Genomic DNA, 26,044 nt, shown 5'->3' with positions numbered 1-26,044 from the left:
AAAGTATTTGGGGGGGTAATGCTGCCTGTAGCTAGCTCCAGGAGAGGCAGGCACCACTGTGTATGAAGACTGGCTACATTAAAGGACTGCCAGTGTGAAGACATGTTCTTGGTCTTGCCTCATTCATTTGGATACACATGGTGCCACGATCTCAGTACACTGGAGGTGTCTTCAGAGAAGAGCAAAACAATTATTAAGAGCCAGGTGAATGGTTTATGAGGAAAGACTGGAAGACACTGAACACATACAGGTTGGCCAAATGATGATGGAGGGGAAAATGAGTATTTGAAGGGTGTGACCACCAAGAAGGGAGAGGAATTGGTGAGAATAAAGGGATGTAGCTAGAAAGAGTGGGATGACATTAAGCAAAGGAGAAATGTGCTAATGGTGAGATCTACCAGACTATGGAAGACTCTTCAACAGAGGGATGGGGGTAACCCCATCACTTTGGGACATCTGGACTGGATAAAGCACTGGAGATTAGCCAGAAAGGACCAATCCCAAATTGGTTGGGAAAATAATATGTTAGCCCAATATATCTTTGCCATCTCCAATGTCTATGATACTTTATTATTGTTTTGTTTCAATTCAGTGTGGTCACTATTATATCTCATTGCTGAGCATAATGTACAAGTACTGCTTATCCTATACACAAGGTGCTCAAAAATGCCCGCTCATAACGACTGTCTCTTTGGATATACACTTCACGGTTTGTATGTGATGAAGACTTAAAATGGCTAAGTATGGCGATGCATAGACACAGGAACAGAAAGCAAGACTTCTGCGTAAAACTGTCAGCTCTGTGGGATGTTTCTGCGTGGAGGCCTCTGGGCTGTACTGAAACTGGACATACAGATAACACGAGAGCACAGCTCTTCTATGGCACGTGCCATCTCTTTTCTGCACACCAGGATTCATCCTAACCACTCCACACCAAGCTGGGAACACACAGTCCCTTTTATAATTCAAAACATTAAATTAGAACTTGTCTATTTCTTTAGCTTTTACCTACAGAAACAAAATCCACCAACTGGTGACTTGTCCTGTGATCTCCAAATCCTTTGCTTTCTTTGATGCACATGAGACAATGTTCTAAAATGCTGGATCCCATGTCCAACAAGAATGACAAGAAGGATTTGGCAATCATGGAATAAGTAATGCCAGTCAATTTCACCCATATTGGTGAAAGTTGAAGGAGTAAAAGAAATTGACTAAATTGCTAGAATTTTAAATTTGACTTTCTGTCCCTTAAATTTGTCCCTCCTACCCACCAATCCTTATTCCTAAACACGCTATAATTTGAAATGGCTCCCCACCAGCCGCATTGTACATTTAAACAGACGATGTCTCCTTGAGGCAGACTGCAGAGTAAACACAGATGTACAAGAAAATTCCCGTTCTTTTTTGCCATGATAGAAATGTTGTCTACCAAGATCTCCATACTCACTGTCAACTTGCAGGACGTTGGATTGAAGCTGTGGGTGCAGCCGACCCAGTGACAGACTCTCACTCAGGTTCTTGTTAAGTGTTAAAACATTTACTAAAACCTACAGAAGACAGAGACTCCAAATTTAACAACTTGATTCAAACACTAAGGAATAAGCATCCAAAGCAGCTTCCTAATTTGCAACCCCAACATTTTCAAATGTACCAATGTACACAGGCAAACCGACTTTTTTTGCACAATTACCCACTTTGCATGAACAAAATGCATGTTTTTATATATGTAAATAGGTGCACCTGAAGATACTGCAGGCAAATTTTTGGAGGCCCTTTTTAAAAAAAATTAGTCCCTAAGGGATATATTTCTAGAATTGCATGAGGTTTTGCAAATAGTTCCCATTAAATAAGCAGGAGTCATGAGGCTGAAACTCCAGGAAAATCTCTGAAAAGGTCTTTTTATGGCCAAAAAGTGAACCCTTCTGATAGAACATTAGGAGGCAAGTGGGTGGCTTTAATCTTCCTCTGACTAATGCCTTCGATGAGGTAAAGTCACTCAGAGTAAAGTTGAGTTCTGCCCTTGCCTTTTAATAATCCAGTGCTGTTATATATACAGTCATGCCATCAGCAAGTGCTCCGTCTCATTACAAGTGATAAATTAGGAAGAGCTATTTGCAGAACTCACAATAGGAAGGATTTCAGGAAGGAATGTGCTAAACTGAACTTCTGTTGGGGATAAGAACCAAAATTCCATTCCCATCCTCCTGCAGTTCTCACAACACAACAGTTCTATTTTCTACAATTCTTTAAGAATATGACCTTTAAATAGGTCATAGAAGGTCATAAAACCTTTATGGAGGTTGCTAAGATTCTGTCTTCCCATATTTCTGAGAGCCGTCATCAGAGAAGGCACACAGCTTTGTTCCAGGGCTTGTCTACACAGCTAGTTAGCGTGCAGCAAGCCAGGTTGTGGATGTACACCACACTAGCCTGTCGTGAACTAACTAGCCATATGGACCTTGGTACCGTGCACGAAAAGCTCCATAGTGCTGTACATTCACACCCTAACTAGCCATGTAGACAAGCCCTTAGTGAAAAGAATGGACAAACCACAGCAAATGTAGCTTTAGTTTACCAATTAACCAGGACTGCATGGCTCAGAGGACTGATCTGACCACTTCTAGATCACCAGTTTGGATCCAGACTGACTAGTAGCAACAGAAAGTTGTTGCTCATTGACAACAGTTAATATTTTTCTTGGTAGCCTCAGCAGAAAGTACAAAGATTGAATGGGGGAAACAGAGCTCTCTTTTCTACCCTGGTGACTCTCCCTCTAGATCAGATGCGAGGTGCTTTGGGACAACAGGTGGGGGAAGAGGAAGCTTAACCTATGCTCACACAGTGTGGCTCGACCATATATGACCCAACAGCTTCCATTGGACTATTAGACCTGCTTCTTTAGCTCAACTAGTAGAGGCTCATGCTTTTAGACCCACAGGTCCTACATTCATGCAATGAAGATAACTCAACCGGGAGTATCGGTTCAAGTGAAACTCATCTGCCACATCACACCACTGCCTGTGTTTTACCAGAGGACTTCAGTCTCCATGGGCTGTTACCTTGAAGCAGAACTAAATGCACATTAGGACAATATTTTAACCTCTTCAAAACCAGGAATTGTGTATTTCATGTTTGTTCTGGTAACCAACATGTTGGTGTAGGAAACCCTCAGGGCAGAGCATGCAGCTGTGGGACACTGAACTGGAGCTGCTCTGGCCCCGGGCCAGCCGGCATGGCTGGGGCTGCTCTGGCCCCAGCCTGGCTGGCATGGCAGGGACTGCTCCGGCTGGGGCTTGGATCAGTTGGCAGGCTGGAGCCGGCCCAGGGCTCCTCTGGAGGCGGGGGTTGGGAGGGCGGCTCGGGGTTCCGTCTGGCTATGGCTGTGGGAAGAGAGAGGCATGGGGGCTCAGGGCTCTGGCTGTGGGGGCTCATGCGGAAGGGGTAGGGTTGTGGGGCTAGCCTCCCCGAAGGGGTAGTCCACCCGCTGCCCATGGGGCAGAGAATGCAAATGCCAACATGAAGAAACACTGGAAGATAGCTTGAGCCTTCCCCATTGCAGGTGGTTCAGAATATGCTCAGATGCAGTACTCAAAACTGACCTGCGTAATGCTGCTCAAGGCTTTGTCACCATTGTTAGCTCCCAGACAAAGATAAGTCCCACACATCCCTTCTGATGGTCGAACAATAGTGGGCAGTAAAAAGGAAAGGGGTCTTTTTCCAGGCTGAATGAGATTCCTCTGTTGGTGAATAAAATAAAATACCCCCCAAAACTAGTAAACAGATCAGAACAAAGATTTTCCATAGCCCAAATTCTTGTTAACTTGTTTCTCTTTTCATTTCTGAGTCAGTAACCCTAATACTATTGGCTTGATTATGATGCCATTCTCACTGCTATAAGAACATAAGAATTGCCATACTGGGTCAGACCAAAGGTCCATCTAGCCTAGTACCCTGGCTTCTGAGAGCAGCCAATGCCAGGTGTCCCAGAGCAAATGAACAGAACAGGTAATCATCAAGTGATCTAGTTTACATTTATCTAGTACCTTTCATTCCAAGGCACTCAAAGCCCTTTACAAACTATATACAGAAGTCATTTTACCCACTGCTAAAATACAGCCACCTCTAGGGTGGAAAGTGGCAACTGTTTAACAGTGCATAGCAAAACCACCCAACAGTTTAGCACAGGAAGTGACCAGCAGTGGTCAATGCTGTTCTCTGTCTGAGACCTTAGGATGTGGTTTCCATTGTTTATCACTTTTTCAAGCTGGAGAGCAATAATTTTCAAATATAATCCTTAATTCCAATCAATATAATGTGTGATCAGCCTGGGGGAAGTGTGCTTTCTACATGGCAGCCATGCTAGACTCTACATGGTTTCCTTGCAATACTATGATATTTCACGTAGCCAGATCACACATACAGGTAACCTCCTCCTGTAGTCTATATTCTATTTCTCTGCTGGATAGCATGGAAAGTGAAGAGAAAGCTAGAGAGCTCAGCCTGTATAAATAGCCTCTCTTTTTTTGTGTGGAAGTTATTTGAGAATAAAAATAGTCAAAACCAAAAGAGTTCAAATTCATGGAATTCATTACCAGGCCAGGAGAGGAGTAGTTCAATGTACTATTCAGCCAGGAAAAGTCTAACATCTGACTGTTTAGAAGGATTCCAGAGGGTGTTATTATTCCACTTCCAAATGGACGGTTGAGGGAACTGAAAAGGAAAACAAAGAAACCCTGTGAAAAACCTTCCAATAATTCATATAACACTCCAAGACTTGGTACTGTCAGAGCACTACCCCAGATTCCCCCTTCCACCTTGGTGGGGAATCTTCCATAGGTTTTTTTTAGTGATGGTGAAAGGTGCCAGCCTGATAACCCCCAAACAATGAAGGTCTCTGTGTATCTATAGAACAGGTACAGCATGGGTAGCAGCAGTGCAAGATTCTTCCACACAGCCCTGTCAACGGGCCTGGAGCTGTCACCTCTAAGTGAGAAGCTATTTCAGTCTTCATGCTCCCGTCATCTTGGGACGCTCTGCTAAGGATGGCAGGTAGAGGTGGAAATCTGTGATATGAACACCTCTCCATTAGGAACTAAACTAAGACCACCAAGTTATTTCAGATAGGCCATTGAACAGCCATAGATGGCAATGACTTGCAATCACCAAGGATCTAGGCTGAACCAGTGAGCATTTAGGTGATGGGGATAGGTCTGTCTTGACCAATCTCTAGAGTCATTCCTCTCATCACTACACTGAATGAACTTTCTTTTCTCTGGTCTCCCATCTCTAAACCCACCCGGGCTGAAAAACTAAATCCTTTACCTTACAACTGCAACAATGTAGTCATCGGGTCCCATAACAAGGACCTGGCTAGCAGGGGGGCCACTCTCCATGGAGAAGTGTGGAATATTGGTACCAGAAGGGAAGGACTGGGAGTCATTAATCAGCTGACGCAGGAAACCTGCCTTAGATTTACTGCAATGACAAGAGAGGATATGGGGGCGAAAAAGCAGTGAGCTTAGAAAGCAGAGCATCTTCTCTTTAGGGCCCATCTAATATATAAATCCATTGGGCAGTACTCATCACAGGCCCCTTGGATGTGCCTGGAAGGAATGGAGGTTATTCAATTTCACTGTGAAAAGCGGGCTCCTCTGGCATATCAAATGGAAGGAAATGAGACGTCTCATCGGGGAGGCAACTCTGTGGTCGTTGCTCTGGACCATTCGTTCGCCGGACAGTAGGCTGAAGCACCCGCCCTGTTGCCCAGAGTTCAGTGGACGCGTGGCGGGCGAGAATGATGGAGCATCATTATGACTTTACCATGGGGTCCTGGTCCATGATTAGGGTTCCTGGGTACTACCACAATATAAATAATAATCATGTGAGGCTGTCCAAAGGAAGGAAGGTGACGGCTCCCGCGGGTCTTTGTCGGGACACCCTAAGAATGGATACACAAAGGCAGCTGACACATAGTTGTGTTGTAAAAAAAAGGTGCTGTGTTACCCTACTATGATTTTTGTAATCAAATGTATCCGCTAACCCCTGCCAGCCGGGAACACCCCACCTTCTTAGCAGGCGTTGATCCTGCTACAGGTTAATTTATTTTCTACTAACTCAGTGAGGCACACATTACTATGCTCATGACCCCACCTGGCTATAAATGAGGTGGGAGGGCCTCTGAAGAAAGAGAATCTAGGGCAGGGGTGGGCAAACTTTTTGGCCCGAGGGCCACATCGGGGTGCGAAACTGTATGGAGGGCCGGGTAGGGAAGGCTGTGCATCCCCAAACGGCCTGGCCCCCCTTTCTCCTATCTGCCCCCTCCCACTTTCCACACCCCTCAGAACACCCCACCCATCCAACCCCCCACACTCCTTGTCCCCTCACCGCCCCCTCCCAGGACCCCTGCCCCTAACCACCCCCCGGGACTCCACCCTCTATATAACCCCTCCCACTCCCCATCCCCTGACTGCCCCCCTCCCCCGAACCTCTGCCCTATCCAACCGCCCTCTATTCCCATCCCCTGACCACCCCATCCCGGGACCCCCTGCCCCTAACCGCCCCCCCGGGACCCCACCCTCTATCCAACTGCCCCCTGCTGCCTGACTGGCCCCCAGGACTCCCTGCTCCTTATCCAACCCCCCGGCCCTGGCCCCCTTACCATGCCGCTCAGAGCAGCATGTCTGGGAGCCATGCCAGAGTCAGACATGCTACCGCTCGGGCCTGCATGAGCGCGCAGGCCCGCCGCCCAGAGCACTGCCCACGTGGCGGCGTGGCTGCGGGGGCGGGGACGACAGCAGGGGAGGGGCCGGGGGCTAGCCTCCCAGGCCAGAAGCTCAGGGGCCAGGCAGGACGGTCCCGCGGGCCGGATGTGGCCCATGGGCCATAGTTTGCCCACCTCTGATCTAGGGTGTGTGCTGAGCAGCCTTGAGGGAGGAACACTAGGAGCAGTCAGGTCTGGGAAGAAGGTTTGAGCTAATTTTATGTGGTATTATTGTTCATTTCTTTGTTAATAAAGCCAAACCCCAGGAAGGGCTTTGTACAGCATACAGGCTTTCTTTTACAGCAGAATGGGGAAAGGCTTTGATTGATAGGGGCCAGTCGGAAGCATCACATCCTGGTTACAGTTATCTTTGTAGTTGGATTGGGCCCTTAGGCCATATTTTAATGAGTTTGTAAGTAGGTTATAGCATAGTTTGTTCCTGATCAAATTATGTCCACACACAACATGGTTTAGGCACAGCTCCTAATGGTGTCACTGTGCTTTGACCTATTCATGGAAGAGCTGTAGCATGTCTCTCCAACAGGAATCAGACCTTAGCATGATTCGTCTGATGTGTAAATAAGACCTTACTTCACTGTGTTCTTGTTACACAGAAAGGCCTTGTCTATGCTAGCAAAATTACCCATTGTTGACCATAGGGGTCAGCAATGGCTGCCGCTGAACCAGCACTGAACATGGTGCAGCTGCAAGTGTAGTCGTAGATGAACTGCATCCAGCACCATTGCATTGATCATGGCTAAAACCTGCTTTGAGATAGGAGAGAGAATGTTTCAATCCCAGATTTGGCAGACAGCATTAGGGAGACAGGAAGTGCCATTCTGGGCGTTGAGGGAGGGACGGAGGGAGGGATCACAGACAGTGTCCTTTGCGTACAACTTCTGATTGGCACTGAATGGGCTCAGATAGGAGCTAGGTGCCTCCGCCTGAGCCTCGGAGAAGGGATTTTAGAGAATTAAAAATGGATCATAAACATCAGGGTTTAGCCTGTTACAGAAAGAATCTAAATTAGGAAACCACATTGCAACACTCAAATTTGTCTTTGCTCCTGTGAATACGGGCTGTGAAATAAGTGGATACATTGGTCACCCCTGAATACAGCATAGCCTTTCATCAGTGGAACATAAAGACACACAGAACAAGGACCAGATTGAATTGTACAACAGGATTATTACAATGATTCATATTCATTTATTCACCAACGCATTCCTCAGACTCAGACGTACCTGACCATGTCTTCTACACTATGGTAGACAGATGCGTCACAGACTGGGTCTCCCAAGCTGTTAGCTAGGTCCAGTGCTATTTTTAATGTCTAAATTGAACACAAAGAAAGAAACAAAGAGAAACATTTAGGTGGCCCTGGAAGTCTCACCTTCCACTGTCCAGATGGAGAGTGGCACTTACTCTTCTGGCATGTCGGATCCAGCTTCCATTTTGCCCCAACTCCCTACCCAGTAACCACCATCTTGAGCAGCAAGCTTCCACGGGTATTATAAAGTGTTGTTGCCTCAAAGGCAGATCTAGCTGACAAAGACTGCCTTTCCACAGGCCAGGTGTATGAAGCCAAGATTTCTTGCTACCCCTCAATGAGCAGAAGGAAAGCGTACAGACAAGACAACCAAGGGACATGAGCTTTACATTGCAGGCAGCATTACATGAAAGTGGGGTATACCCAACAACATTTGTACAGTTGATGGCCAAGGTGAAATGTACGTACACACTATCTGGTCATCTGACTCGTGCTAGCACACTCCCGTGTAAGAAACACAACCATTAGTTCTGTTACCTTCCCTCTACCTTCCAGCTGGTAATTACCACTTCGTGGCGCACTCATCACAACACCAAATATCATGCCGGATTCCCGTGAGACTCCTGCTGCAGGAGCTGCACATGCTCTTAATGCACAGTTCCACCAGCATCCCATTGCCACAAAACAGGAATTCTTTTCTTTTTTTGCTACCACTATTTCTAATTATATGTCACCCACGTGGCTTGAATGGAAAATTTTAACCGCAGAACATTTAAAGGGCCAGCATTTTAAAAGGACAATGGAGACATGCATGGGCGGTGCGTGACTCCTGCATTTGGGGAGCCTGGGCATGAGCACCGGAAGCTCCCTAGAAGTGTGGGGGGGGCCACTGGTGCCTGGACCATGACCCCCCCCCCCCGCTCTGCCCTGAGGCCCTCCCCCAGCTTGGCCTCCTCCTCCGAGGCTCTGCCCACGCTCCACCCCCGTGCCATCCCAGGTCCCACTCCCACGCCTCTCCACCCCCTCCCCCAAGTGCCCCCCACCCACCGCTCGCACCTCTCTGCCCCACCCCCAAGGTCGCCCCAACTACTGCTCTTTGGTGGGCAGAGGGCGGAGAGGTGCAAGTGCTGGGCGGGGGACAGTCCTTTGGGGAAGAGGAGCAATGCAGGCAGTGCCATAGAGGAAGAGGACGACTTGAAGCGGGGCCTCGGGGCAAAGCGCGGGCAGGGTTTTATGGCCCAGGTGCCTCTTATACCCACCGCCCCAGAGACAGGACATCTTCACGAACACAGAAGCTTGCCAGGTAGGCCAAGCTTTCACACATGGGCAAAAAAGATGTGCCACCAAGAGCCAACTTATCCACCCACGTTTTAAAATGCAGTTTAGATTGATAAGCTGGTTTCAATTAACTAGAGAAAGGAGGGAGAAGTGTTAGCCCACAGCTAGTGTACATGCACATTTTGTTCCCTTTGTGACGAAGGGGGAATGTTCTTAATGTTTTCTCTGAATACTGTGGGGGTGCCTCAGTTTCCATATGGAGTTCTTAAGTATCTAGGTGGTAGGATAAGGGTGTGTGACTGTTGCAGGGCCCTAGAGGGCAGGTGTGTGCAGGGGTCTGCAGAGAGAATGGCCGATGCCCTGTCTCCTGACAACTGATGGCCTGGGCCCCTCCTCTGCAAAGGTGCCAACTGAAGGTTGGAGACAAAGAGATCAGGTGACCTCCTGGCCCGGGAAAGGGACAAAGGTGAGGAGGAGCTGGAGAGAGCTTCAGTTTGGGCTGGCTGGGGACGTGGAGTGAAATGCAGACGTGGTTGTCTGGCTCACTGCCCCCCAAAATGGACCCGGCTGAGAGGTCCTGTTCTCTGTACCTACAAGCTCTGTTTTAGACCATGTTCCTGTCATCTAATAAACCTCTGTTTTACTGGCTGGCTGAGAGTCACATCTGACTGCGAAGTTGGGGTGCAGGACCCTCTGGCTTCCCCAGGACCCGGCCTGGGCGGACTCGCTGTGGGAAGCACACGGAGGAGCAGAAGATGCTAAATGCTCCGAGGTCAGACCCAGGAAGGTGGAAGCCGTGTGAGCTTTTTGCCCTGAAGACAGTCTGTCCACAAAGAGCAGACTTCACCAGGGTCCTGACTGGCTTCGTAGGGAGCAGTTCCAGAGCATTGCCCAGGGACTCCGTGACACCCTTCCACAACTGTTGTGATTTGACTCAGGTTGATTGATAGCTTCTTAGGATCACAACAGCTTTATGATCCATTGCTGAAGGCAGAGTTACAAGAACAAACGTGCTTTTCAGTCAAATGGGCAGGGGACTAAGACAATTTATTGGGAGATTTCAGTTTCAAGTTGGTGTTGCTTTCATTCTAGGTTCAAGTCACTGCTTAATCCTTTAGATTTATAGCCAAAATGTCTATTATGTTTTGTCATGTGTGGTGCCTAAACAATTCCTCTTTATGAGTCATAATTTATCTTCTGATATACAATACAAAAAAATTCACAGTTGGAAAACTGCTGCTTTCCACTAGTCAAGACACTATGGGAGGGATTTTCCTTTGTGCGAGCTAGCAGCCAAGGGCAAGGGTTGTAAAAGCCCCTTAGGCGACCAGAAAAGAATTCCCCCAGCTCCCCCAGAACAGGCAGGACACAGGACAGCTAAGGCCCAGCCGGCAAGCCTTACTTAAAGGAACTTTTCCTTCTGCTGCACCTGGCCTGCACCTTCTGTGCTGCATTTCCAGTGGGTGCAGCACAGAACCTCAGCCAACAGCTTAGCAACACTGCAATTTGCTTTAAGGCCCCAATACCAACAGGTGTGTTGTAGACATCTGTGCTCACAGATCAGGTAGTTAGGTGATTGTGTGGCTGCATACGAAACTGCAATTATTTGCAGGGGCAAACTGCAGGCATAAAAAGGGAGACCAACAATATTGGCAACCCCAAGCACTCAAAAAACATGACTCAGACCCCCAAAATCAGGAGACTGGCTTAAAAACCATGAGATTTTAAAAATAATAAACATTGGTTCTTTTTATTTGTGCTCTGGGTTTGGTGGTCTTGGGGTGCACTCGGGTCACATTTTCAGGCTTTTCTCCACAAGTATGAGGGCTAGAATTTATTTTTAAAAAATGAAAGCTGAGGCTCTCAAATGATCACATGACTTCAGAACCTGGGCTCTAAGGAAAAATAAACCCACACCATAATATTGCTAGACTCACAATAAAATTGCCAGAGTTGGTACCACTGGAACAAATTAAGGCCCCTTTAAAAATCAGGCCCCCAAAAGTCTTTGCATTGCCACCAATATTAGAATAGCTGTGTTTTAAAGGTAAACTGCAAAGCCTTAAAAAAGGTTTTTGAAAATCACCCACTGTTGTGTTCACTGAGTTACTTCTCTGACCATAGCTGCACTTTGAATATTGTCTATTTACATCAGCTTATTTTACTCCAAATACCTGTTACGTCTCTGGTTACTGCTTCCTCCTCAGTTCAAGGCACTGAGTTTGGATGCAAATCTCACTTACGCCCTGCCTTAAAAGCCAAATGCTTCAGACCTTGCTCAAGACTTATACAGGTCTTAAATAGTAAGGAGGGGCCTTTGCAAGGTGGTGAATTCCATCCTGTACGGGTATCTATCTACACCAGTGGTTCTCCAACTTTTGTACTGTTGACTCCTTTCACATAGCAAGCCTCTGAGTGCGACCCCCCCTTATAAATTAATAACACTTTTTAATATATTTAACACTATTATAAATGCTGGAGGCAAAGCAGGGTTTGGGATGGAGGCTGACAGCTTGTGACCCCCCATGTAATAACCTTGTGACCCCCTCAGGGGTCCTGACCCCCACTTTGAGAACTCCTGGTCTACACAGTGCTCACTAAAACTCCCAAAGTCCTATCCAGCAGGCACTGGGCTCACTGTAAACCTGGGAAGGATTGAACGGCGTAGGCTTTTCTCTTGACTTCCAAATCCCAGTCACAAACATGAAGCACACAGGCTATAATACCGCCATCTGCTAAGAGTCCTCTGTTAAAGTCAATAACTAAGTGGCTCGTCACACTGATCTAACCATGAGGAAATAGACAGGACTGTCCTCAGCTGTGGCAATGACTGCATACAGGAAATAAATGGCAATATAGCTGCTCCTTTGCAAGGAGTTTTGTTCAAGCAAAAGGGGCTCAGATAATCAAGAGACTCAGTACCTGCATGTGTCTGGTACAACGTCAAAGCCCAGATTTAAATCTTAGCAGGCTGTTTTCCCATAAACACCAGCAGGAGTTACCTGTGTAAATTCTCTGCACAATCTTTAGGCAAATAAAGCCCTTTTACATCAACACAGAAAACTTAGCCAAGTGATTAGCCCAGTCTTACCTCTGCTATCCAATGGAGGGTATTTTCCCTGGTTACTTGGCTTGTGATATTAAAGCCCTCCAGGATATTTAGAGCTGTGATCAGTGCAGGACCCGCATGTGGAGGTGGAGGGCTGAGAACAAGGTGACCTGTCAAGGTGAGAGGAGAGGAATACAGTTACTCACATTAGAAGCTACTTTGTCAAGGTTTTATAGGACTGTTCTATCTTTAACACTTTACTGTGAGCTGTCATCCAAGGAAAGGAAAACAATAATTTCAAACGTAGGAAGGTAATTATAGGAGATTTGAAAAAGATTTCTTAAAAGACAGGTGTCCCAGGGTAGCTGGTCCCTGTGAGTAGACCAGGCCCAGCTCCCCTGGGCCTGCTCCCAGCTCCCCAGCAGGTGAGCCCAACTGAGACAGGGGACAGAGCTACACCTGGGCTCTAAAGGCCAGTCAGAGGGTAGGAAGAGGAGAAGCGACTGGGGCAGATTGTGCCCAGGGGAGAGGAATCACAGAGGAGTGGCGCTAATTCTGGTGGTGGGTTCCTGGGGAGGTAGCCTTGGGGCTGGTATTCCAGAAAGGAAACTGAGCGAGCAGAATGAGAGGCAGGGGGCTACAGAGTGAACACTTGGCCACCAGGGGGTACTTGGGTGGCAGCCACCCTATTCCAATAGGATAATGACCCATTTTTCTCCTTTTTGATGGATAAAGACGACCTGGAAGGATTTTTTCCTGCTTGTTTCTTATATCAGAAATTCAAATCTTGTCTATGTTAGGGGGTGAGGTTGTGAAAGACACTCTGGGTGACTCGTGAACCTGTAGGTTTATGACCTCACAGACCCAAGGAAGTAAAAGACAACTGAGTGTGAGGGAAGGGATTTGTATTCAGTTTGTTTAAAACTCTTTGAGTCAGGTTGCCAGTTGCTGCAAACCAATGTAACCCCACGGACTCCAATGAAGATACACTGATCTATACTAGCAGAGAATCTGGCCCTTTACCTTTTGTTTGTTTTTGTTAAGAAACCTGTGTCTCAAATGCCTGCATGAGCAGAAAAAGAAGAAAGGGTCATTTGTTAAAGATTCAACACTCTTCCCCTGCAATTAAAGGATGAGGAAGTTAAGGGATGTGTGGCCCCTCCAAGAAAGACCTCCAGCAAAACAGAATGACCAGATTTCACAGTTCTGTTATTTTTACAATAAAAGAAAAACAGGAAAAAATATTATTCTTCAGGCCTTCTCTATCCACCATAAAGAGGCTCAAAAGGGCATAACCCTGTGTTTTTCCCCTTTGCAGACCACCTTTAAGGGCCATTTGCAAGCTGTACAAAATTCATGGGCTATGACATGGCCTGGCTTACATCAGGATACGATATGGCATCCACACGTGATCAAGTTGCGGCTCTGTATGATGACGTTACATCAAAATGTCATCACTTGCTTTCACAAGTCCCAAAGCTATCTGAGGGCTTGCTAATATCTCACAAGCAAGGATCAGAGTATACGGGCTTGTTCTGTCCAGGGAAACATGAACCTGTGTCAAATGCTGGAAGCATCCTTAACTTACCGAGATGCATCACAGTCACTAGTTTGCAGCAGGAAGGTGACTGGGACAGTCTTAATGCCCTAGGTGAATCTGTACCCTGCGGACACAAGCCTGTACTTTGATGGGGGTTACAGCTCAGTGGGCTTTGCTGCCTCACACTCATTTCTCCCCTAGTTTGGGGGGGCAGTTCAGATTTATGGTTGCTAATTGATGCTATCACATGCCATAGGATGTAGCAGCCTGTGCATCGGAGAGGCAGGGCTGTCAGGACACTTTACCTTGATACACCGTGTGGACTGGATTCTCCACTAGGGCGTTGTAGTTACTGAAGTCTTCTTCTAACAGAACTCCTCCATAGTTATGGACCTGAACAAAAGGGCAAGGCAGAGCAAACCAAAGCAGCCGAGTCAATGAGTTATTGCAGTCAGCCTGCCACCCCAGTAAACAACATTGTCTTCCGACTTTGGTTAAACACCAGTTCACCCCTTATTATGATTTTTGGCTGTGGTGTTCAGAGCCTAAGGGAGTTAGGAGCCCATTGAATTTCAATGGAATCTGAGTGCCTAACTGCCTTAGGTTTCCTTTGAAAATCCCATCCTGTATGACTAAAAACCTCTGTGGTCCCTCCCCCTATGCCCCAGTGTCAACACATTGAGAAGTTCTATAGCCCAGCCCCTATAGCATGCTCATGTGATGCACACTATGAAACAGCTCTGCATCTCTCTCTATGGCATGACGGGGTGACAGGCACTGCTACAGCTCTGCAGATTTCCATGGGGTGACCCAAGGGATGAATCTGGCCCATTGCCTTTAGTCTTCCTTCTCACATTTTCCGGAGCATGCACTTTTCTTTCTCATTCTTCAAAAGAGACCTTTCCCCCAGGTTCCTTGCAGCATAAGAGAGTTCTCTCTCCTTTCATCCTTGGTTCTTTTCCTGTTTATTTCCCAGTCTCCTCTCCTCTATAGCAATGCCAGTGAAAGAGGAACATCTGGCTCCTTTTGTTTTTAACTCCTCCTACCGATTGCTTGTTGCATATATCATTTGGCCAAAGCTATCCCGTGGAGTAATGAGGCCTGCATCTCAGCCCTGGAGCCCGTTAGATACCTCTGCAGTAACATTATTATAATGAGGATACTTGGCTCTTCTCTAGTGCTTTTCATCTGCGGATCTCAAAGTGCTTGACAAATATTAATGAATTATGCCTCAGAACTACTGCAGAGACAGGCATGACCTGAAATGTTCAGCTCTGGTTCTGCTTGGAAGTGTCTGGATGTGGGGTTTTGGTTCTGGGAAGAAAATGCAATTTTTTTAAACAGTGAAGGTGATTGGAACAGATTGTCAAGGTGAGGAAGGCTGGTCCAGTGGTTAGGGCACTAGGACTTGGGAAACCCAGATTCAATTCCCTGCTCTGCCACAGACTTCCTGTGTGACCTGGGCCAAGTCACTTAGCTTCTCTGAGCTTCAATCCCACATCTGTAAAATGGAGATAATAGCACTGCCCTACCTCCCTGGCGTGGTGTGAAGCTAAATAGATTAAATATTGTGAGGTGCACAGATAATACTGCCATGGAGGCCATGTCAGTGTGACACTCTGCGCCCCATAGTCACCATGGTGGTATAATTATTATATGTTTGTACAAAATACGCCTTGTGAGATATCATTTTAAAAGTTTCAATCTGTTGAACATTAACATCCTGTTAAATTGTATGTGCTCTCATTGCATAGGAAGTTATGAAGTTTGGCTCTGTATGTGCCACTGAAGCATGTTGTGAGGTTGGGAACACCCATGAGCAACCTTTCAGCTACAACAATAAAAAGGCCAAACAATGTGAATGGCCCATTGAGGAGAATACAAACACTTACAAGGATTACCCCAGGAACTGTGTACAATGGAAACCTCTCAGAGATAGCACGGAGCCAAATGGAGACTGTTTGACTCATATCTCAGCAAAAGATCTTTCCAGCAAGCTGGAGAAAGATATAAAAGGGGGAAGTGACATCACCACTTGGCCTTACTCGCCCTGCAACACAACACCTGAAAACACCTGAGGAACAAAGACTGAACTGGGGGAATAAGAGTCCCAGGCGGGACAGAAGAATTCCTGTCTGTGTATGCAAAAGCTATAATCTGCTTATATAGCTAACAGGGTGAGACACTGCTTGATTCAAATCCTATCTACTTTATAAAGCTTGGATTACGTTTTTGTTTATTTCTTAGGTAATCTGCTTTGATCTGTACATTCACTACTTATAATAACTTAAAATCTATCTTTCTGTAGTTAATAAATCTGTTTTATATTTTATCTACAACAGTGTGATTTGCTTGAAGTGCTTAAGGGAATCTGGTCAGGAACAAAAACTGGTGCTTTGTCCTCTCCACTTTGAGGGAGGGGCAGACTGGGTAATAAACTTATACTGGTCAGGCTTTTGACCAGGCAAGATAGTACAGCTCTGGGGTCCCAGGCTGTGGAGCTGGGGGAGAAGCCTTCATAGAAGTGCAGCTGGGTGTGCCCCTGCCTGTGTAAAGGTTTGTGTAAATGCAGGACCGGAAGCAGTCTGCAGCTTGTCACAGCATCACAGTGAGTAAGGGAGCCCAGGCTGGTATGCCAGAGGGTTCCACGGTACCCCAGTTCCAGGTTGTACCTCAGGGAAACCCATCACAGTCAGTACAAAAGACAGAAAGGCAAGAGATGTGATGGATGCTCCATCACTTGGCATCTTTGACTCAAGACCAGATGCCTTTCTTGAAGATATGCTCTAGTTCAAGTACAAATTTTTGGGCTCAAGGGGGCTTACCGACAGGGAAGGGAGGGACAGCTCCCTTCACTACAGGAGTGATTGTATGAAATTCCATGACCTGTGTTTTACAGAAGGTCAGAGCAGATGAATCTGGCCTTAAAGTCTGAGTGCATGTACTCACAAAACCCTCGGTCTTTTTCAACGACACACACACAGGCCCGGCTCCCTTCACTTACACCAGTATAAATGAGAGTAACTCCACTGAAGTCAATGGAGTGACACCAGTGTAGGATGCGGTCCGAGACTCAGGCCCATGGCTGCTCTAGCTAGTGCTTTGGTTCTCCACCCCAAAATCAGACTAAGCAGACTGTGCAGTTCTGGGATCTGGTTTTTCATAATGAAGCACTCAACGTAGCGAGAGGATGCCGTCTCAGGTGGAGCCATTAACAGATGAAGCACAGGAGCAGGAGAGTTAATGCTTTCCCATGTGGGGCATGTTCACCTAGAGTACAAATAGCCAGAAGGGCACGTGCAAGTCAGGGTTTGCACTCACATGCAGCACTGCATGTATAAGCATCATCTCGTCTGCCCAAGAGGTGCAAATTCCCACCTGCGCTTGCCCCCTTTGAAAATGCGGTCCATAGTTTTAATCCCCACTCCCTGCACAAAGCAAGAGATACATCCCAAAAGATAAAGGCCCTAATTCAACTGTGTTACACTCCAGTAGCGCCACTGAAATCACTTGGCCACTGATTCGCACCAGCTGAGGTTCTAGCCCAGTGGAATTACACCAGCATAAAACTGAGTACAGCAGCTGCTCATCAGGCAAAAGGAGTGTGAATGATATGCAAAGGGGAGCAGGCATCTGATAAACAAACAGAGGTCTTATCCAGTTCCCAGAACAACACTCTTCCCACCTGTGCCTTTCTGCATTAGGAGGGGAAAAAGGGATCCAGTGTCTTGCAGATTTACCCGACTGCACATCTTAAATGTTGTTTGTTCAATCAGAACAACAGACCACATTAAGCTTATCTGTGAGCTCAGCACTTTGCTCTTCTGTGCAGAGTAGGAAGCTTCAACCAGGAGCTTAACTCTATTGCCTGGCATATTTTTCTATGCTCCCAATCCTTTGCTTTACTCCTGTTTACAGAGCTCCCTTTCTTTGCCTGGCAGCCACTTCTTTGCACTTCCGCAGCAGCACAGTGTTGCAGGGAGGGTGGGTAACAAAACGGGGATTAGCACAGCATAGAGATGTGAGCTGTTCCCCCTTCTTGGAGATATAGAGAAAGGCCCAAGAACTTGTTGCAAGTTCTGTGTGATTACTCTACAAACAGCAGCTTTTCACACTCAGGCCATGGCATTTTGGGAGCACTTGCAAAATGAATGTAACCCTGGGAAGGAATAACTTTCAGGGTCATATGGCAGGGATCACCACTCTCCAGTGAAATCTGGAAGTGCAGCTTTTGTGCGTGTGCTTTATTCTTTAGCGCCTATTTTAACACAGATGACAAAAGATAACAAAAAATAGCAAAGATAAGAAAGCTATCTAACCTGGAGTAGAGAGTCAATATCAGATTTTAAAACAAGATAGGTAAGATCAAACATCTTCATTACTAAAGGCAAAGAGTAAAATATAACAAACAATCTTTGACGGGTTAAATAGATTTGCCTATATTGCGAAACATTTTGCAATTCAAACCCAGTCTGGAGTTCTATGTAAAGAAAGATCATATGTTAATCTCCAGAATTATTCCTTTTCGGGAAAAGGAAGAGGAAGAAAAAGACCTAAGAAAAGCCTGATAACTAAGTAAAAGAAGATAGGAGAGGAATGATAGGACAGAGAGGAGGGGGGGGAAGGGACAGAGGGAGGGGATACATTGGAACTATGATCTCAGGGAGCACTACAAAACACAAGGACAGGTTTCAGAGTAACAGCCGTGTTAGTCTCTATCCACAAAAAGAGCAAGAGTACTTCTGGCATGGCAACTTCCACCTTCTCTGTATGTGTGTATCTATCTATCTATCTATCTATCTTCTTACTATATGTTCCATTCTATGCATCTGATGAAGTGGGCTATAGCCCACGAAAGCTCATGCTCTAATAAATTTGTTAGTCTCTAAGGTGTCACAAATACTCCTGTTTTTTTTACAAAACACAAGGTTACCTGATGGGTACGGCTACGATTTAGTCATAGATATTTTTAGCAAAAGTCATGGACAGGTCACGGGCAATAAACAAAAATTCACAGCCCTGACCTAACCATGACTTATACTATACCCCTGACTAAATCTTGGCCAGGGTGGGGGGCGGGTGCTGCTGCCTGGGGGCACCCGGAGGACACTACTGCGGGAGGTGCCCTGGGGGGCTGCTCCTGTGGGAAGGGCCGGGGGGCCGCTGCTGGGGTGGGTGCTAGGGTGGTCCCCAGGGCCAGCCGCACTGGCCACTACTAGGGTGGGTCACCGGGGCCAGCTGCCCAGGGCTGTCCAAGCAGCAGCCAGTGTACGTGGCCCCAGAACCAGCTGCTTGGGCGGCCCTGGGCTCAGCCCCACTGGCTGCTGCAGAAGTCACGTCGGTCACAGAAAGTCACGGAATCCGTTACTTCCGTGACCTCCGTGACAGACACGGAGCCCTACTGACAGGCAATTTAATTGATTATTCTGATACTTCCAGAAATGGGGACCCTACATCCATACACTTATCTTGCTTGTGTCTACGGCAAACCGTTATTGGTTCCATTGTCGCCAGGCTCCCCAAGTCAGAGTACCGTTCTGCGATAGGTGGGTGCACTTAGGACTTCCACCAGGTGGAGTTAAACATTTTTTTCCAAGGATTTGAGGTTCCAAGATGGATTGGTTAGGCCTAGGATGGTATGGCCAGCCTGCATTTCCACTGGGGTGGAGAGAAAGACATTTCCCTATTTACCTCAGTCCAGAAAAGACGGATCACAGGGCAATCCCATAATATGTGGTGTAAGTTAGCACTGAAGTGCACCAATTTTAAACATGAAGTCACTTAGAAACTGGAACTTTTCATCTTTGTTCCTTTTCTTCAGACCTCCCTTCCCGCTGTGGCACTGCCGAACCAGAGGAGGCAACAGAGAACTTTCTGAACATGGTAGCCTCGTTACAGCAAGTAGAACGCAGCTCAGAGCAGTCCAAGATGGTGGCTGAATAGCTGAATGAGTCATTGAGGACAGGCTCTGAGACCACAGGCTATCCTGACCACTTGTTTGTGTATCAGCCTGGCAAATAATAATACATGCTGCTTCCCTAGTGCTGTTCGTTGAGAATCCCAAAGCATTAGTTAAACATCACAACAGCCCTGATTACCATCCCCCTTTTACAGATGGAGAAACTGAGGCACAGAGCGATTAAGCCCCATATTTTCAAAAGAGCCCCCTAATTTTGGTTGTGCAACGTTAGACCATCTGGCCTGATTTCCAGAGGTGCTAAGCATTTATACATCCCATTGATCTCAGCTGGGGATGCAGGTGTCATGGCCATACATATATATAAAGTTAGGGGCACCTAAAATTAGAGGCCACTTTTGAAAGTTGGTGCCTAAGTGACTTGTGCAGGGTCACGCAGTGAGGCAACGGCAAGGCCAGGTGAAAACCCAGAATTCCTGACTCATAGTTCAGTGTTCTAACCAAAAGGTAAGGCTCCCTTCTTTATAAATCAAGCCTGTATTTTTAGGACTGCTGGACTCTCCTGTCTTTAGAAGTTACTAACATATCAAAACTAAAGCAGAGCAGCTGAGTAATGAATTGAGAGTGTGGGCAAAGGCCTGGGTAGCACGGGCACCTCTCTGAACAGTAACTTACAGAAAACCACATCAGTGCTCCCCAGGGAAAATTTGGCTACATTAACTATGGTTGTGACTCTGATTCAGATGCTTTGAAAAGGTTCAGGGAATGGGGTCTTCATGGGTGAGGACTTTCACCTCAAGGTCCCCAGTTCACATAAAGCTGTTACTGACTGAAAATCATTACCATCCGATAGCTTTTTGGTGTGCAAAGAGTTAGTAGCCTCATTTAGTGGCCAAATGGAGGACTGTTCTCTAAGGCTTTCCAGCACTTTTTCTAGGACCTAAATTTCCTCCAAAACTTTAACCATTCAATCCTTACAGACTAGTCCTATCAAATGTAATAGGGATTAATGGGGTTCTACAGACATGATTGTAAAAACGTATAAAATTTAAGAGAATTAGATCCTTTCTTGTGTTTCTCTGGGACATTTCGATAGAGGAAAGAGTAGATTTCATTTTCATAGGTGATGGTGCCACTTCATTGGTCACATATCCTGATTTAAGTAGGATTTGCTCCACTGAAGTCAAGGGAGTTACACACAGGAGGGAGAAAAACTGAGTGCCAAATTTTTAGTTTTAATCACTCAAGTCAACACTAGCTACTGCTCACCCTCAGCATCCACATTTAAAACAAGGAACAGCTAGTGGCACCATTATCTGTGCTAGGTTGCACTAACTATGCAATAATCCATGTGCAGGTAAGTACAGACGTAGCTCACCTCAGAAATGATCTCCTGGGTCAGGTTTCCACCATAAAAGGCCGAGACCCCTTCTGAGCCAACCAGATCCAAAATGGTGGCTAGATCAAGTCGCCTCACAAACATTCCAGGCAACAAAGGCTGGCCGTCTGGAAGGAAAGTCTCTCTGAATTTGTCAGAGTAGTTCAGCTCCTTCAGTTCAGTGATAGCTCTGGCTGTAGCAAGAAAGGCAACAGCAGTATTACAGGAGGAAACCACCTAGGACGTTCAGATCATCCCCAGAGACCAGCTGAAGAAGATGGCCGCCAATGATCCATCTGCAGCCTGTATAGTTCTGCTCGCTGGTTTGTTAAGAGGTGTGTGTGTGTGTGTGTGTGTGTGTGCATGCATGCGTGAACGTGAGAGGGATTCCCATCCATTGCCCTCTTTGAAAAGTGACAGATAGTCATGGATCATGAGGGCAATAGGATCATCATGTGACCAATCAACAGTAGGAGATGGGTTGTCTTGTGGCTATAGTGTGAGATTTGGATTAGGGGTCAGGATTGCATTGCTGGATCTGCCATAGATTTGCTGTGTGTCTTTGGGACACACTGGTCTGCATTTTTTGTGCACGCTTCAGTGCACATACTGCAATTTCCCACATTGGGCACGGAGAGTGTTTGATGCATGAACATAAAGGCAAGCGTAAGTGTGCAAGTCCCCCGCCTGGAGTTGGACTAGTACTGTGGCTGGCACTAGGAGGTCTAATTTGCTTCTTGCTCTCCTAGCCTGGCCTGTTGCACCTTGACCTCCATCCACTAAGACAGAAGTGGCCAAACTACTGCCCGCGGGCCATATCCGGCCCACAGGACCATCCTGCCAGGCCCTTGAGCTCCACGCTGGGGAGGCTAGCCCCCGGCCCCTCCCCTGCTGTCCCCCCTCCCCCACAGCTACGCCGCCACGCAGGCAGCGCTCTGGGCGGCGGGGCTGCGCGCTCCTGCAGGGCAGCACAGCAGCATGTCTGGCTCCGGCCGGGCGGCACGGCTGCCAGACATGCCGCTCTGAGTGGCATGGTAAGGGGGCTGGGGGCAGTGGATCCTGGGGGGCAGTCAGGGGGCAGTTGGATGGAGCGGAGGTTCTGGGGGGGGGCAGTCAGGGGATGGGGAATGGGGGGGTTTGGAAAGGCGTAGGAGTCCCGGGGGGCCTGTTAGGGGGCGGGCGTGTGGATAGGGGGCAGGGCAGTCAGGGGACAAGGAGCAGGGGGGGTTGGATAGGGGCAGGGGGTCCTGGGAGGGGGTGGTCAGGGGACAAGGAGCAGGGGGGTTGGATGGGTGTGGGGTTCTGAGGGGGGCAGTCAGGGGGCGGGAAGTGGGAGGGGGAGGATACGGGGGTGGAGGCCAGGCTGTATGGGGAGGCACAGCCTTCCCTACCCGGCCCTCCATACAGTTTTGCAACCGCAATGTGGCCCTCGGTCCAAAAAGTTTGCCCACCCCTGTACTAAGAACTCTACTGCTAGAGGCACCATAGGAATGCCCAGTATAAGCGCAGTCCCTGCCTGCTACCAATGCTCATAAGAACGGCCATACCGGATCAGACCAATGGTCCTTCTAGCCCAGTATCCTGTCTTCTGCCAGTGGCCAATACCAGATGCTTCAGAAGGGAATGAACAGGACAGGTAATCATTGAGTGATCCATCCCGTCATCCACGCCCAGCTTCTGGTAAATAGAGGCTAGCGACACGTCAAAGCATGGTGTTGCATCTCCGCCCATCCTGGCCAATAGCCATTGGTGGACCTATCCTCCATGAACTTGTCCAGTTCTTTTTGGAGCCCAGTTATAGTTTTGGCCTTCACAACATCCCGTCAATGAGTTCCACAGGTTGACTGTGTGTTGTGTGAAGAAGTATTTCCTTCAGTTTGTTTTAAACCTGCTGCCTATTAATTTCATTGGCTGACCCCTACTTCTTGGGTTATGTGAAGGAGTAAATAACACTTCCTGATTCATTTTCTTCACACCACTCAAGACTGTATAGACCTCTAGCATATCCCCGCTTCGTCATCTCTTTTCCAAGTTGAAAAGTCCCAGTCTTTTTAATCTCTCCTCAGATCGAAGTTGTTCCATAACCCTAATCATGCTCCATTCCAGCAGGTCAGCTTTCTTTGAGTATGTCTACACTGCAGCTACAAACCTGTGGCTGGCGCGTGTTCACTGACTCAGACTCATGGAGCTCCGGCTGCAGGGCTGTTTAATTGCAGTGGAGACATTCAGACTCTAGGACCCTGCGAGGTGGGAGGGTCCCAGAGCTCAGGCTACAGCCTGAGCCCAAAGGTCTACACTGCAATTAAACGGCCCCACAGCCTGAGCCCCACAAGTCCAAGCCAGCTGGCACGGGCCAGCCGTGGATGTCTAATTGCAGTGTAGACAGACCCTTTTTGACACAGTCTGGCCACCTGCAGCCTCCCCAGGAGAGGGGCCCTGTTCTAGTGAATGTGCCAGTGTAAAGTGAATCAGGACTCCAGCTTCAGTTCAGGAAAAGTCTAATGCTAGCATAGGAGTGTCCACACTGAAAAGTTATGGGAAAGATGTGTTTGAACATTAGGGTGAGAGGTGCCTCAGTAACAAGACAGATTAGATCAGACAGATACATGGATTTGCATTACACCCGCCTGCACTAACAATGGGAGAACTCCCAGAGACTCCAATAGTGCAGGATCTGACTCCATGTTTCCAACACGCTATTTCTAACTAGAGATCAGCCCAAACCAAAGAGTCCACCTCGGAAAGATCCACTCTGGATCTTTCATTCTCTGCTGTTCAGGTCTAGCTCGATTTCTAACCCTGACACAGTGCATTTCCCTGTCTGAAGAGCATTAAATTTCTGGAAGTTAACCCCCGTTCACATTCCAAACACATAAATGCAGTCCCCTTCTTCCTTAACATATGCAGGAGGAAAAACTTCCTGGGATACATCACATAGGACCCTTTTACTGCGTTAAGGCGCTCACCCAAGTCATGCGTGACATTGAATCCATCCTGAGCAATGTTTGCAGTAAGGCCCAACAGTTCTGACCACGGGAGTCTGGCGAAGAGAAAACACAAAGAGAAATCTGCATTTGAAATGGAGCATAGTAAAAGCAGAGCTGTCTTCAGGGGACTAGCACTGGGGCTAACACGGGGTACAGTCAGGATATGTTTTGTTGGAAGTCTCTTTGTTGCAGCCAGAGAACAGAACTGAGACACTGCACCGCTCTGTAGCCTTGGGAAGTCACTTAACCCCTCCCCTCCATGCTCCATCTATAAAATGGAGGTAATACTATTGATCTACTATACAGGGGTGGATGCGAGGATTAATTGAGTAGAGCTGATCAGAAAACACAATGCTTTCCATGAACATTTTTGAACAAAGCAGGGAAACAATTTCATTTGAAAATTTTTGCAGAATTTTTTGAGAAAATGAAAATCAGAAAAAAAACAGTTTTTGAAAAATTACATTTTTTTCATTTTATACTCAGTTCCTCGGTTCTTTTTCCCCTGCAAATGGCAAAGAGAAATGGATGGATCCCACACTTTTCAACTTTCATTTCTTTGTCAAAAACCCAGAAAACGTCAACCAAAATGAAATGTTTTGTTTTGGCCAAACATTCTTTTGTGGGGGGGAAACAAAATCAATCTGTTCTATTAGTTAATTAGACTTTTATCTGAGTTTGTGGTCTGGTTTTCACAGGGCTCAAGTGCCCTTAGCTGCCACTGAATTCAATGAGAGTTGAAGTGCTCGGGTCATCTGAAAACTGGGCCACAGACATGCGACTGCAGAAGACACATCTGTGATAACTGCACATGCAAATCAGTCCTGTGATTGCATGTGTGAAATTCTGAAAACCCCAGCCAGTGTTTGTAAAGCGCACTAGGGACAAAAAGTGCTATAAAAGTGCTGCACTTCAAAGGGAGAGACCTGGAAAACAACATGTTCCAAAGAAAAGTGAATCAATAGCCTATCCAAGAACATCAAGAGAGTCCTGTGCCATGGTGAGCTGGGGCAGAGCTTACAGGGCCCTGCCAATAGCAAGATCTTTGGCCATGGAACCCACACTAGAGCTGAATCCGACTGGAGATCACAGCATGAGCAGCTGACGAGTTGGAATAAGTGGGTGTTTTATCCTGCAACACCTTTCGGTAGAGTGCACTCTGTGCAGAGCTAAACCATATGAAATATTCTTACCTCCCATGTAACTGATGTGCCTTGTGCATCCCTTGTATCATGCCTGGCACCCCCACCAGGAGACCCGGCTGGACAAAAGAAAGCACAGAAAGGAAGAGTCAAATCGCCCTAAGGACACCATCTCCAATTACCATAACGGAGAGGCCATCGCTCATCATACAGAAGGGTCCCAGCATATTTTCCATACAAAGTGAAAGACGCTAAAGATGCCAGAAATTTAGATACAAGGCTTGGTGACAACACAGTTAAGGAGTAAATGCCTTTGGGAAGAAAGTGGGGCAACTTCATTCCTGATGTAACCCCAATGAAGCCAATGGGTTGAACTCAGTCCCATGACATATAGCCTTTGCTATTTATCTGTCTATCATTTTGAATATTTCTAAAAGTATGTCAACATGGCAGCAAAAAAAAATCCCAGAGTAGTGAGTCACAGAGCCTGGGTCTACAGCCTCTGGCTCACGATGCTTGCGCTGTGGTGCTAAAAATAGCCATGTAGACATTCACGCTCAGGCTGGAGCTCAGGCTCTGAAACCCAACCCCCTCCTTGGGCTTCAGAGCCCAGGCCCATACGTCTACATGGCTATTTTCAACTCCATAGTGTGAGTCCAAAACTGTAGACCCAGGCTCTGAGACTCACTACTACCAGGGTTTTTGCCATGTAGACATACCCTC

General features: G+C 47.1%; 1 protein-coding gene across 1 annotated transcript in view; it reads right to left on the bottom strand.

Annotated features, from left to right (window-relative positions):
• GGT7 (gamma-glutamyltransferase 7) overlaps nucleotides 1–26,044 on the bottom strand; it is a 50,040-nt gene that overhangs the window by 6,553 nt on the left and 17,443 nt on the right. Inside the window, exons 5-14 of the mRNA XM_074970267.1 lie at nucleotides 25,373–25,440; nucleotides 24,159–24,232; nucleotides 21,193–21,386; nucleotides 14,203–14,290; nucleotides 12,400–12,527; nucleotides 8,005–8,093; nucleotides 5,323–5,475; nucleotides 4,593–4,710; nucleotides 3,600–3,737; nucleotides 1,448–1,547 (exon numbers count right to left, since the gene is read on the bottom strand). Of these exons, the coding sequence (XP_074826368.1) occupies nucleotides 1,448–1,547; nucleotides 3,600–3,737; nucleotides 4,593–4,710; nucleotides 5,323–5,475; nucleotides 8,005–8,093; nucleotides 12,400–12,527; nucleotides 14,203–14,290; nucleotides 21,193–21,386; nucleotides 24,159–24,232; nucleotides 25,373–25,440 (1,150 nt within the window). The remainder of the gene's footprint in view (nucleotides 1–1,447; nucleotides 1,548–3,599; nucleotides 3,738–4,592; nucleotides 4,711–5,322; nucleotides 5,476–8,004; nucleotides 8,094–12,399; nucleotides 12,528–14,202; nucleotides 14,291–21,192; nucleotides 21,387–24,158; nucleotides 24,233–25,372; nucleotides 25,441–26,044) is intronic.

This window comes from Natator depressus, chromosome 13 (genome assembly GCF_965152275.1).
Source record: "Natator depressus isolate rNatDep1 chromosome 13, rNatDep2.hap1, whole genome shotgun sequence".
Taxonomy (NCBI): domain Eukaryota; kingdom Metazoa; phylum Chordata; order Testudines; family Cheloniidae; genus Natator; species Natator depressus.
The sequence above is the reverse complement of the archived record's forward strand: the minus strand, read 5'-3'. Positions and strand labels throughout refer to the sequence as shown.